This window comes from Oncorhynchus masou, chromosome 12 (genome assembly GCF_036934945.1).
Source record: "Oncorhynchus masou masou isolate Uvic2021 chromosome 12, UVic_Omas_1.1, whole genome shotgun sequence".
NCBI classification, from domain to species: Eukaryota; Metazoa; Chordata; class Actinopteri; order Salmoniformes; family Salmonidae; genus Oncorhynchus; species Oncorhynchus masou.
Window position 1 is genome coordinate 36,527,183 of NC_088223.1, and position 14,110 is coordinate 36,541,292.

The 14,110-nt window shown below is 43.4% G+C and overlaps 1 protein-coding gene across 1 annotated transcript; it reads left to right on the plus strand.

Moving 5' to 3' along the window:
* Positions 1-4,305: 4,305 nt before the first annotated feature.
* Positions 4,306-9,391, plus strand: LOC135549983 (transcription factor 19-like). Its single transcript, XM_064980396.1, has 4 exons — positions 4,306-4,483; positions 5,441-6,064; positions 6,239-7,223; positions 7,442-9,391. The coding sequence occupies exons 2-4, from the start codon at positions 5,806-5,808 to the stop codon at positions 7,761-7,763; spliced, it is 1,566 nt and encodes a 521-aa protein (XP_064836468.1). The 5' UTR covers positions 4,306-4,483; positions 5,441-5,805; the 3' UTR covers positions 7,764-9,391.
* The last annotated feature ends 4,719 nt before the right edge of the window (positions 9,392-14,110 follow it).

Below are 14,110 nucleotides of genomic sequence, written 5' to 3' on the forward strand. Positions count from 1 at the left end.
CCCTTTGGAAGGGACCTGAACGTTTGGATCGCTGCCCTTTAATAAAGGCAAGTAAGTAAGGCAGACCTATGGAGAAGGAATTACATGCATGATGTCCTTTTTCATTCCTGTTTTGCCTGACTCCATGGCCCTGTTAGCCAAAAGGAACTGAATGCTGAATTGATAAATGCTAACAATTAAGCCAACTTACTTTCCTGACAGACTGAAAACACTGCTTACTTAGTGAGACTGGAGCGCCAACAAAGCCAGCAAGTTATTAAGATTCAATGTATTTGCTGCTGCATTCATCACTGTCTTTATGGGGGAAGGTTTTTACGCATTCTCTTTTAACACAATATACATTGCCAGAGTCACTTATTTGAACCACACATCCACCCAGAATCTCTAAACGAATAACAGTAGCTGCTTCATCTCAATTCAGTGCAGCATCTTTTGCAAACACGTTGTATTCCAGATCGGCGAGGATGAATGACTAGACTACAATGAAGCGACAAAGTCACAATGCAAAATAGAACATAATTCTTATCCAGCATCGTGATTGCTGAACTGCTTAAATTTCGTGATGATTGTATTGTCTTAAGTTCTATTCGAGTTGTAACCCAGATCTATTCAATCTGTTCAGTCTGAACAGGAAAAACACAGAACCGTTCGTCGACCATTCAGATAACATCAGTCCATTTGCTGCAAATATACATTACAAAGACATCCACACTCAGTCCATTTGCTTCAGAAACAGTATATTATTACATCCATTACAACATCTGACAAACCATTCCACTAAGGCCTCCCATTGGTTTCAACTCTAGTCCAATCAGGTTCTACATACTACTAACGATAGTAGGTGGGTGTATAGCTGACCATGTTAAAAATGTCAAAGCAAAGGTAATGAAGGGGTGTAACAGTCCCAGGCATTCTGGGACATGGCGTAGTTGTTGGTGGGAGACAGCATCTGCTAGCAATATCGCTGCCTCGTGTTGTAACCGATTTAGGATGTCCGTGAGAGGAACTCAAGGGAGTAAGTCAAACATGATTGGTGTCAGAAAGAAAAAGCACAAATATAATTACATGAGAAAAGTTCCCCGTGTAACAAAAATGTTTTTAAATGTTTATTTTATTTTATTGCAGCTATTATAAATAATAATACCTGCAAAATACAAGTATGATTCTACTTTGCTTTTTTGTTTAAAATGAAGGTTTAATTGTTTTTAATGCAACATAAGAATACTGGACAGCATAAATATCTTATGTATAAATTAATCATATATGATGTAGCTACTTGATCGTTGATATTCTATCGGCTATTATCTTGGTTTTGTGGAGTATTACAATTTTATAGATGTGTGTTAAATTGGTGCTGAATTTGCACTGATTAGATTAGGATGGATAACAATGTTGACTAAAGACAATGTAAAAGCCACCTAATCTTTAAAGCTATCCCTTCCATATCAGGTAACAAGCTACTGAATCCATGGTCTGGGGAGGTATATTTGACCCATTCCTATTTTAGCTAATTGACTTCTGATTGAATCTTGAGCAATATCTGTGCTGTAGCACCAAAATTATTATGATATTTTTTAACTGGGTAAAAAAAAAGTATATCTACAATTCATACACACATACTATACCTTACAAACATTACCCAAAGCTCACTTTCAAGCACTCTTGTATATAGCCTAGATATATTGCATGTGCATCGCCAATACTGTTTCTTACTGCAAAGTTATGCAACATTTTATATCCTTGAATTGCGTCTTTTATCCTTTCACTAAGTTCACAGTAGATAGATACTGATACACATACTATATGAGATGCCTTTAGACTGAGTGGCTGAGAAGATGTAATAGCTGTAAAATGCCTATTTTTCTGTCTCTCTTTCTCTTCCGCTCTCTGTTGCATCACATATCCTCTACCTATCACGCGCTAGTATCAGCACCTGAGAATGTTTTTGGAAAAATGCTTGACCCGCTTGAACATTTCGTCAGAACTCGTAGTATCACGACTATAACTAATATTTTTGTTCTTCTTATGCAGATAACTGCTGTCATAGCTGTCGTATTCCCAAGAGCTACTGCTGCATGCTGACCTGTATATTGCCTGTGAGACAGCAGGAATACTGTTCTATTTAAATTGCACTGTAGGTCCTATCCTGTTGGTGTCTGTTCATGCAGTCAATGAGGTATTCTCAAATGTCAATATTACTATGGCTAAGACTGGAATAATGTACACCTCAAAACTGCAAAAGCCATGACAAAATCAGCTCTGCAATTTTCAAGTGTTCCAGTTTCTTTCTTTCTTTCTTAGGTTCATTGGAATGGGTAGTTTATTACTATGATGTGCCGACATAGGAAAGGTTTGTCTTGAAAAAACATGAAGAATAAAGGGAGAAAACGTGTCGGAATGGTAGAAAGAGAGGTCAAGTGTTTTGTAGATCTGCATTAAATTCTATTTTCTTAATATTGATGTCAGCCTACATGGTATGCAAGCAAATGGTCACCCAGGGGGAGAGTAAGTCTTGGGGTGACTTTATGCTATATACAGGAAAAGAATGTGTGACTTTGGCGACAAAGTTTGACCATTCATTATTGAGCCTACCATGTATGTGCATCCTTTAAACAAGACTCAGTAGTATTTGGTATTCAGCAATATATGTCCAGTTTACCTACTTCAGGGTTGAGTTCACTAGCCCGAAGTACATAGTTGAAATCAGCTTAATGTTTTATCTACCTGGCAGGTTTATTTCAGATCCCTTGTTGGGAAAATGTCAGATATATTCAGGAAAACTGCTTCTGCAAATTAAACGATGCATGCTAACCTTGGTTGTTATTATTGCATTTGATTGTTTTGTTTAATTTAAAATGAATGACTTTCCAAACTTGTCTGTTAGGTTTAAGTCCAGAATTCTTACTGTTGGTTCCCTAGCTATATTATCATTGACTTTTATAATACTTCGCTATCATGTAGAAACAACTATGCCCTTGTATGCTATACTTAACCATTTATAAAATGTAATACTTTTGGCATCATGCACATAATTTTTTTTATATGTTTTTTTTTTTCTGTAATGAATGAGCAATGTCCATTAAAGGATTTTGAAGAGATAGCGATGGAAAAGGATGTCATTATTGTGTCTTGTGTCAGTGCCTTGTCTGCAATATATTCTTCCAATATAAGGAAAAAAAAATATTAAGCTGAGGTAAACTCACTAGAGAACCTTCTTGGTGTAGCAGGATTGGGAAAGTAATTTCCATAATGAAGTCAAATTCTGGAAGTGAATCGAGTTTCCTCCTGTAATGTGCAGACATATGGCCTACTGCAGGTGTAGCTACAGATTGTAACACCAGATGATGTGATATAAGCAAAGATTTTTGTTGTCCATTACTGGACGTTACAGATTTGCCTACATACAAAACTATACCAACAATTTTTTGATTAACCTGCATTTGGCGATACTGTCTTCATTCTCGATTCAGGAAAACGGGTATCTTATAAATGTCAGTGTCCAGTTGCAGGTGGTTCTACAAACACCAGAGAAAACTCAAATAGTAAATCCATGATTTTTATCGAGTGAGATATGCCTCTTGCATGTATCTTTATTTTACTTGCACTGTCGCCTAGAAACGACTAGTCCCGGCAAAGATGCACGGCAGCTAAACCCCACCTCTTCAAGGAATACCTAGGATAGGATAAGTAATCCTTCTCACCCCCCCCCCCCCCCCCCCCCCTTAATGATTTAGATGCACTATTGTAAAGTGGCTGTTCCACTGGATGTCAGAAGGTGAATTCACCTATTTGTAAGTCGCTCTGGATAAGAGCGTCTGCTAAATGACTTAAATGTAAATGTAATGAAAATAGTGAGGAACCTTTCTTAGTTTTCTTCTTTTTTTTTGTAGAACCACCTGCAACTGGACAGGGACATTTATTTTTTCCAGAATAGAGAACGAAGAGAGTAGGTCTATCGCCAAATGCAGGTGCGTTGAAAGATCTATGGAGCAGTTTTGTATAGGAAAACCAGTAACATTTAGTAATGGACACCAAAAATCTTTGGTTATATAACATTATCTGGTGGAGTAGGCCTACAATCTGTAGTTACAGCAGGTGCTGCAGGGCACTGTTCTAACTAACTAAACAAACTAAAAGTTTCATATGAAGTAGCAGGGCAGGTAGCTAGCTACCTCTGTGCAGTGACTGAGTTTCATAAAACTGTGCCATAGCTGTGAGTGACAGCACGGAGGCGGGCGGAAGTGGCGTGGAATCTCGCGCAAGAAAGCCCGGCTGGCGCGCCAAATTTCAAAGGACTTCCTGGGGAAAAGAACGCGAAAACCTCCCTCTGTTTAGCAAAGAACGACGATTAAATTGGACATAAGTCAAAAGTGATCAAAATACTAAAGTATATCCACAGTTTTAAACAATCGGCACCGTTAGCATCATATTTAGGCAGTGGAAGAGAATTCAAGTGCACCAGATTCGACCCACGTTTGTGGAGGTAACGTTATGACTTTCAATGTGGATTACAGGAACTATCCAGCTGTCTTCGCCTCGATTGTGATTTTTTTTTCTTCCTAGTTGTGTATTTCGAGTTCCTAATGATATGCGCCTCTTAATCGGTGTACAGTTTACAGTTTGTTGACATTTGTAGAGTCATCTTTGCAAAAATAGTCGTTGTAATTTAGCTAGCTAACAAAAGTGATTCACTTGCTGTCCCCTGCTTTGTCCCTGTGCCATAGCATGGCACGAGCTTTGGGCTACACGAGCAAATCACGAGCACTGTCTGTCAGGCATCCAGTAACGTTAGCTATTAGCTACCTACATGCAATTTGAGTTTTTCATATAACAATGTGCATCATATTTGTGAGTGATCATAACGCCAAGGTAGCACCTACTACTGTTCAACTACATGTAAAAGTCTATTTTGATGCATATTTTTCATTTATGTGACTTCTCTCAGATCCAGATGAATGCACTAGATGGGGCAGGGATGGGCAACTTTGATGAGGGTGGGGGCCAAAATCTGAACTCATGAGGGGGCCACAGTGGGTCATACCCACCTACCTATACCAATCCATGCAGTCAAAGCTGGCCCTAGCCCTTTGGGGTCCCTAAGTGACATTTTGTCAAAGCTGGCCCTAGCCTTTTGGGGTCCCTAAGTGACATTTTGTTGTAGACCTGGAGTTGCCTTCCAGACCTGGAGTTTTCCCAGACATAAAGGCTTTAATTGCATCAATAAGTTCCTCCTCTGTAATTTAGCCTTCACATGAGTCTTTCTGTACAACTGTTAATTTTCCATTATTAATAGAAAAAGGATCCTTACAAATAACTTCGGTCAGGAGAGATGGAGGAGACTGAAATGAACAAATATGCTTAAATTACGTTGCTTCCACTTTAAATATATAGTTTGGTGAATCATGGGCATGCTTTCTTAGAATTTCCCTCTTCTTTTCAGATTGAACTACCTCAAGCTGCCATTTCTAGCCCCCAGCCTTTCAGTGTCAATTTCTGAACTAGTTAGCTTAGTCAACAGTAACCATTAGCATTTACAACTGATATATAGATGACGTTACTCAGCAACTAACCGTGCAGGTTATAGATCGTATACAATATAGGTTTTTAACTTTAACTTTTAAAACAAGAGTTTATGTTTACTCTGTTCAAATTCATTCAACACCACATACTAAGAACAAAGCCTTTACCAGCATTACAGACAGCTTTTTATCACATTCACTGACTTAAGTGCTATTTAAGCCATGGAAAGCTCTATGTAAGAAAGTAGCTGTTACTGACTGGGGTGGGGATCGGTGAGTCGTGGCCATGCTGTCCGGAGTCCAGCCGTGTTTCCAGCTGCTGAGAATCGGCTCGTCCTCCACAGATTTGGCCCAGGACCTGTACACGTTCCGGCCGGCGCTGACCCACTCAGTGTTTCGGCTGGGCCGTGCGGCAGAGCTGTGTGATGTCACCCTGGACTCGACGTCCGTGTCCCGGATCCACGCCGAGCTGCATGCTGAGAGGGAGGTGGAGGGGGCGGCCGGGGGGGGCTGGAAGGTGCAGATAAAGGACCGGAGCAGCCATGGTGAGTTCCACACCATCCCACATGATTACAGTGCACTTTTTATTTTTATTTATAAAGAAATATCTACATGTTCTAGAACTACACACACTTGTGTTTAGTTTCCGTAGGTCTCATTCATCTCTATTCTACATTCCTTTCATCTAATGAGCTTTCTCCCCCACCTTCCCATGCCAGGTACCTGGGTGAATGAGGTCCGTCTGCAGCCCAGTGTCCAATGGGAGCTCTCAGATGGTGACACACTCACCTTCGGCTGCCAATCAGAGCGAGGGAGCCCAGAGTTCTACTTTCTCTTCCAGAAGGTTAGCGTGCGGCCGTTGGACTTTGACGCCATCACCATCCCCAAGGCCGGCACCTTCTCCTCCGACCTGAAGAACCGAATCAGAACGAGCCTGGACCGCAAGGCGGTGGCCAACTTGGATCTCTCCACTTGGTCAATCAACAGGGCGACTGTCATTCTGAATTCCATTGGAAGCCTGAGCAAGATCAATGGGAGTCCTTGGACATTTAAGAGGAGTGACGGCAGTATCACAGACCCAAACTCCACCTCCCCGCCTTTTACATCCTTGGTCCCGCCCTCCACCCCTCCTCCCTTCCCGCCCACTACCTCTGTGGTCTCATCCAAGTCACTCCCGGCGTCATCCAAGAGCAGGCGCAAGTCAGCCCACACTGTACTTCTGGAGGATGACAGCTCGGACGAGGCCAGGAACCACCGAAGCGTGAAGGACATCCAGAGAGGGACGAAGAGAAGACGCCTCTACAAGTCTGAGTCTGAGGGTTTCCACGCTTCTTTAGCCAAAACGGACCAGGATGTACGACGCCAGTTCGAACTGAAGCCTGTGCCTAAACCGATTGCAAACGGTCACGCAATCGTCGCTAACGGCAAACTCAACCACGTATCCTTCAACATCAATCAGAGGCGGGAGATCAACCCAAACCATCAAAGGACTGGCCCAAATATGAACGTCTCTGTGTTTCGCCAGCAGAATATTTTTCCGCCGCCATCTTCTGGGAGGGGAAGGCGACGGGCTCACAGCTCCCCAGTGTACTCCCCTATGGTGGTGGGAGGAGAGAGCTACTCGCTGGTGTCCCCGTCCCTTAGGATCTGCAAAGAGGAGAGAGCACGGCCAGGGCAGTTTGCCAGATTTCATGTCACCACTGGGTGAGAATGCCCTCATGTGACAGCATCCAAACTAAAGTGATATTTCTTTATCGTATCATAGTCTCTTTTTTTTTTCATTTGACATTTTCCTTCCCTGTAAATATATGCTCCGTTCTCTCTTCACATTCTCAAATTATATATTTTTTTGTGAAATCGAGTTAATATATTGAAAGACAAATGTGACACTCACACCTTGCTTTTCTCCTCTCTCTCTCCAGCAAGCGGCGGGGCCGACCAAGGAAGCACCCTCCTCCGCGGCCCTCCCTTCCCCCTCCTTCCTCTTCCTCCTCTTCCTCCACTTCCTCCTCGTCCTCCTCCTCGAGCTCCTCCTCGTCCTCCTCAGAAGACGAAGAGGAGGGGGTGGTATCCCAGGGGGTGGAGCCCTGTGCCGCGCCTCGCTGCCGCCTGCCCCAGCAGGACACGGTGCAGTGGGTCCAGTGTGACGACTGCGATGCCTGGTACCATCTGGACTGCCTGCACTGCGACCGCAAGAACCTCCTGCTGGACCCCAACGCAGACTTCCACTGTGGCTGTTGCTGATACAGCGGGAGAGGGTCACAGCCCCTAAACTAGAACACACTTAAATGCCTTAATCATACCACAGGGAATTTGGGGCTCGTTTATGGAGAGAGGAAAAAAGACGATTGTTGTATAATGGGGATTGTATGAATTTTTAAAAAGTAGATGTTGTACAGTGTTTGTGGAGGTTTTTAGCTGTGACTGAGGCTGTCATGGACAGTGGGGTGGGTCTCATCTACGTGATAGTTAGAGGCGGTCCTAAACTTGACATTTTTCAAAGTGTTCACGTTCGCTCTGTTGCGCAACTTTTTGACAAATCGAGTGAAAGCTAGGACTCGGGTTAGCAGTGGAGACCCTGGGGACTGATATGAACTGTGTTGGAACTATTTCAGCTACATAAGGGCTATTCTCTGGTGTACAGTATAAGTCTGGAAACAAGTAGATGCACAGTGACAGACAGCAGGTTTATAACTTCATGTGCTCAGTACTTCAATATCGGGTTGTGAATAACCCGCTGTTGATTGGGGCTAATGGAGGTGGTATTGGAGAATTCACCGAATTTGTATCTGCAGTTACACAATATGCATTGCAATACTCTCATCACACACACACCAAAAATTATCGCGCAAGCATATGCTTAGCTTGGTTCTATCCCGTTGGGTAGAGATGTTTACGCAAGGAGGAGCATGTGTTTTCTGTGTTCCTACCGTCTAGTAGTTGTTTTAATCTTCTCTAAAAGACTGTTTTGATATGAGAATTCAGATCAATAACACGCGGAATTTTTTTTTTTTTTGTCTTCTAATTAACGTAAGCTTTCTGGTGACTTTGATTTACGTCTCTTAACAGTGTACCGTATGCATATCTGTCCATCACATACGTCGATTTAGAGATACTCCACCCAGAAACTAGTTTGGTATTTGTCCATGGTTGACATAGTCTCAAAAATATTTTGCTCGTCAGCAATCACGTTTTCAAGATATGTCACTTCTAAATGACAGATCATCCCCATATGATGCTTTCGGCCTTTTTTTCTGTATTTTGAAAGTTACATATCTTGGAATCTTTATTCAACTCAGTTAAGAACAAATTCTTATTTACAACGACAGCCTACTGGGGAACAGTGGGTGAACTGCCTTGTTCAGGTGCAGAATAACAGATCTTCACCTTGTCAGCTTGGAGATTTGATCCAGCAACCTTTCAGTTACTGGCCCAACACTCTAACCACTAGGCTACCTGCCACCCCTTGATTTCTGGTCAGGAAAACGTGTCAACAATGGACTAATGAAACAAAATACCAGAAGATTTGTGGGTGGAGTTTTCCTTCAAGTTTTAGAGCAGGCATGACCAACACTCTTGAGGATCTACCCTTGTGCAGGGTTTTGTTCAAGCCCTATAACTCACCTGATTGTAGTAATCAGCTGCTCCTTAGGCCCTTGATTGGCTGAAACAGGTGAGATATAATAGGGCTGGAGCAAAAGCCTGCTCACCCATTTCATCTCCAGGAGTAGGGTTTGCTCAGTTGGATGCCTCTCCGATTATTGGTATTTGTCTTGAAATTTAACCAGGGAAGAAATAAAAGGTATTTCAAAAATGTATTGATGGAATATATTTTTCAACCTGTAGTTCGCAAGTCCGTTCTGTTCACCATTATGCTTATTTATAAAACTATAACACATCTATTGGCTATTGAGTTACCAAGTGCCTGGATAAAAACTGTACTATATTGAAAATAAACTAGCACAGCGGGGATCTCGACGCAACAGCTTCACAGATTTCATGGAGCATCAAGATCGCCCGTGTGTGCTGAAGCTTCTTTTCAATTCACCATGATATTACCATGACTCAGACTTCGGCCCTCTAGGGGTACATATCCATCTATGGCTCTGGGTCGTGATAACATTCTCTGGTCTTTTATAATAGGTTTTCATTCAGATTTTTTTTCTCCAATTGGAGCATGTCTGCTCTCAGGTTAGTGAGGTGTGCCCTAGAGCCCTGGTTAACATGATACCAAGTCAGATATGTGCAGACAGACTCACAGACGGCCAAGGAAACAGATTACAGACGGGGAAACGCCGCCAGACCCTCATGGGCGAAAATTACATTGTCCGTGTTTCCATGGCAACACTTTTTTTTTGGCCAGCCACAGCGGCAGACAAGTGTTACTTCTAGAACCTTGGAGGGGATTGGAAATGGGACAGTAGTGAGAAGAAAATCTATTTGGCTGAAATAATTGTAGTCTGAGAGAAAATACCATACCGTTATTGGGAGGGTGTTAATGAGAATATTGAGCTAAAAAGCTATTTTGCGTTTTTATTTTTCACCAGCAGAGGGCTGTGTTGTTCCGTATTATGGCTGTTGACATCACTTATAAGTGCCTGGTATAAAACTACCGAAGTCATTCCCAATTATTTTCACTGAAAATCATATGTTTTCATTACACAATTCAAAGAGAATTCAATATTGATATAAGTTACTGCGAGGGACAAAATAGGCTTGGGATGGATGGATTACAGTACACTTTTTGGCACAGAATATTATCAGACACCCCAGCCAAACAGTCCAGATGTGAGAGTTTGACCCATACGTGCTCTGGTGCCTGAGAGGTGTGGTGTGACTGACACACAGGCTTACTGAGCCTAATGGGATCACTCTGGAGCAGCTGCCACTTCCCCCAAGATTCTGTCTGCTTACTATTTCCTCCTGACCCCATCCTGACCCTGATTCTGTGGGCCTCAAGCACCAGTCAGAAGAGGAGGGAAAACCCTATTACGCAATAGTACAGCCTGAGAGGTAAGTGCCTGGAACACAATGAGCCCACCATTCGTAAGCCTTGTGTTCAATTTAATGAGTGTATCAATTACAGTCAAACAATGTTAATGGGCCATGAAAATAAATGTCTGATAGCATTATAGAACTCGGTGCTATAGTGCTTCCAGTTAAAAGTTGTAACTCTTTCTCAATAATTAATAAAACACGGCCAGTAAAAACAAGTTCTAGGAGTACGATTATAAAAAGTTTAAATAAATGACTTTAGCAGAACCAAGGGGAGAATAATTGTTTTACTTATCACCACAGGCGGGCAATGGGATAGAGATAGTCCATTCATACATTTATGGCCATGTTTCGTGGTCACAAAATTGTTGTCAAATTCCTAACTTGGGTTAAAATCAACCTGAAACACCTATTACACGTTTTTAATTGGCCCGTTGTAGAGGGATGATCATTCCACATGACTAGGCTTTATGTCACAGATAACCAACTTTGATGGACGGCCCTGATGTCAGAGGGAGGGGAGAGTAAATGTGGCAGTAATTGGACATGACATTTTAATGTCGGCCAATCTGTCGTTCGGCTCATCAGAGAGGCTTTAACATGCTGCCTGAGCATACAACACATACTGTACTGGTATCACAACATGCAATGAAATGACCAGTCACACACACACACACACACACACAAAGGCCATCACTCACACAGCAGCATCTCACAGTGGGTGGCATGCTTCATTCTCTGAACTCAGTCCACAGGTGGTGAACAGAACAGCCATCAGTCTCCAGTCCATCCGAGTCTCAAAGCAAGTGGGCTTGTATCTGCACTGTAACATCTTGAGTGATCTAGGGGTCGTGAGGTTAACATCACAAAGAGCAGGCCTCCCGGGTGGCGCAGTGGTCTAGGGCACTGCATCGCAGCGCTAGCTGTGCCACCAGAGACTCGCTGCCGGCCGCGACCGGGAGGTCCGTGGGGCGACGCACAATTGGCCTAGCGTCGTCCGTCTCTCTCGAGTCCGTACGCGACGAGACAAGATAGTAACTACTAACAATTGGATACCACGAAGAGGGGGTAAAAACCATCACAAAGAGCAGTGGATTTTAATTCAAAACAATTTGGCTGTATCAGACCTCTAGTGTTTGAGTGATCTGGGGTCGTGAGGTTAACTAGAATAGTTATTATCGTGAATCTTAATATGAAAACAAGATTGTATTTAACTGCACCTATGGGGTCCATGCAAAACAAATGTATGTTTGTTGTCATCAACAGGCTCCCATCTCACTTTCCCCACATGGCTATTTCTGAGTCATAACAATTGAGTTGAGACTCCGTGGATAAAAGTAAATGGTAGCAATGGCAAAGTTGCTTTATTGCAGGCTGTGAAGGAGTGCCCACTTAGTCTTCTTCCACAAGGGTAAACCGCTGTTGAACTGCCAATTATGTGATACACTTGCTCAGCATCCGCTCTGCTGCTTACATAAATGAGTATTCGTGTCTCAATCCCTTCTCAGTAATTGTTTTAGCTAAGTCTATATGTGATGGGAGTAAAATGCCTACTATTTAAAATGGCAGAGGGGCCAAGCAGCGGACATGTGTCAAGTACAAGGGATGTAAAACCCACAGGCTCTCTCACACTGGGAGAGAATGTGAGGAAATTAAACCGGACTGGCAATCTCGCCAGACTCACACATCTAGCCAGCCAGCCCCTGCCTCAATGAGCCCCCCCCCTTTAATCTGTCCTCCAAACATTGTTTTCTCCCCCTGGGGAGCCGGCTTTCTATTTATGGAGGAGTGTTGAGCGGATGTGAGACGATCAGTGCGCCTGCCTGCCATTGTGTTTGCGTGTGAGCTGTGCATTGTGGATGAGGAGTGGATAAGCGGACACACAAACAGGGGCCAGCGACACCGTACGGGGAACAGAACAGATGCAAATGAAACGTGTCAAAAAAATGGAAAAGCGTGGAGAAACAAGACGCACCAGATGCAACAACGACTTCTAGGAGATGCTCTCTCAGCACGAGGACAAAAGCCTCTCTGTGTGTGTCACATGAATGTATACACTTCAGGTGAGACAAATGGTATACACACACACACACACACACACACACACACACACACACACACACACACACACACACACACACACACACACACACACAAAGGCCATCACTCACACAGCAGCATCTCACAGTGGGTGGCAGTATATATTCAGTAAATATTCACAAAAACACAGCTACCACCCTTGTGCCTGAAACTCAAACCCACACAACGTCTTAAATCCGGCAACAAGCGTACTGGAAATAAAAGAGCAGGGAAAACACTAATTAACTGTAAACAAAGTCCACGGTACTAAACTAATGAAGGTATTCATGAGTCGGAGAACACCAGGGATGAGGTGGCGAAGACACCGAGAGAGAAACAGATAGCAGAAGAAGACTAGAAAAGAGTGGGAGAGAGAGACGGGAGAGAATGAAAGATAGAATGAGAGCGGGAGGGGAGGAAAGAGAGAGTACTTCAGGAGGGGTGAGAACCCTTCCTCCCCGGGGCTCCATGTCTCTCCAGCCCTTTAATGTCTTTAATTAAAGCGAACAGAACTATCTGCTGCTCCTTTGGAGTACCATTACTGAAGCAACACTTAGCTACAGCTCAGCTAATAGGGGAGGGGAAAGGGAGAGGTTTCAACTCTAATGATGGCATGAAAAGAAAGGGGGACGAAGGAAGTCATCGCGGGGAGGGAAAAGATGGCGGGAGGAGGAGGGAGATGTGAGATCAACACAACAAAATGATGCAGGCCGCCACGGCTAAGACTTACGGCGGGCAAACGTGTCGCTCCGCCTGACACACGATCACATTAAGCGACAGCTTGTTTAATCAATCGGGTTCCTCTGAGCCAATCTCTGGCCACAGGGGCAATTTCTCAAATGGCACGGACATGGTCGGGCCGACAGAGGGGGAGACGGAAGAGGCTACCAAACATCAGGTGCATTTACTGTAGTCATCTCTTTTGATGACATGGTTTTACCAAATAAGATTTTTGATAGGCAGTTTGTTTTCCAGAGATACTATAGGCATGGTCTTTCTGTTGGTCTGCATGTCACAGTGGAAGGACCAGTCTTCAATTGAAGCCTTCTTCCAGAATGTTGGGTTGAGCCATCAGTGGTGCCATTCAGACAATTGGCAGAGTTTTGGGGACAGAAAGGCACATTTTATTAGTTGAAACAGTGCATTACTTCAGTGTTTAAAGTTCACCAGCACATCTAAGACAATATCTAGCGGTAGTTGGAGGTAATAACTTTGTTGCTCCCCCCACTTGGTCTCTATGGAGATGACCTTAACACACACCCTAATAAAGCCCCAATAAACCCCAGGGCTAAAGTTAAGAATCATTTTTGACTAAGACCCTTTAAACCTACATTTGTGCCGGCTAGATGTTGCAGATGACATGACCTGCCCAATCGACCCTTGGTTGAGTGATGGTGAACATTGCCTCCATTTTGCCCAGGCACAAAGATGGCATCCAGCTCAGCTCTGGTCTCCTGCTGTTTGTTGTGTTCAACCTCCAATCTCAGCCATGTCAGCAGGCCCCTTATCGTGATGGA

Bases quoted from the DNA above. Each gene is read 5' to 3' on its own strand.
- LOC135549983 (XM_064980396.1), top strand. From the start codon at position 5,806: ATGCTGTCCGGAGTCCAGCCGTGTTTCCAGCTGCTGAGAATCGGCTCG. The intron at 6,065-6,238 runs GTGAGTTCCACA...TTCCCATGCCAG, and splicing joins AAAGGACCGGAGCAGCCATG to GTACCTGGGTGAATGAGGTC. The intron at 7,224-7,441 runs GTGAGAATGCCC...CTCTCTCTCCAG, and splicing joins AGATTTCATGTCACCACTGG to CAAGCGGCGGGGCCGACCAA.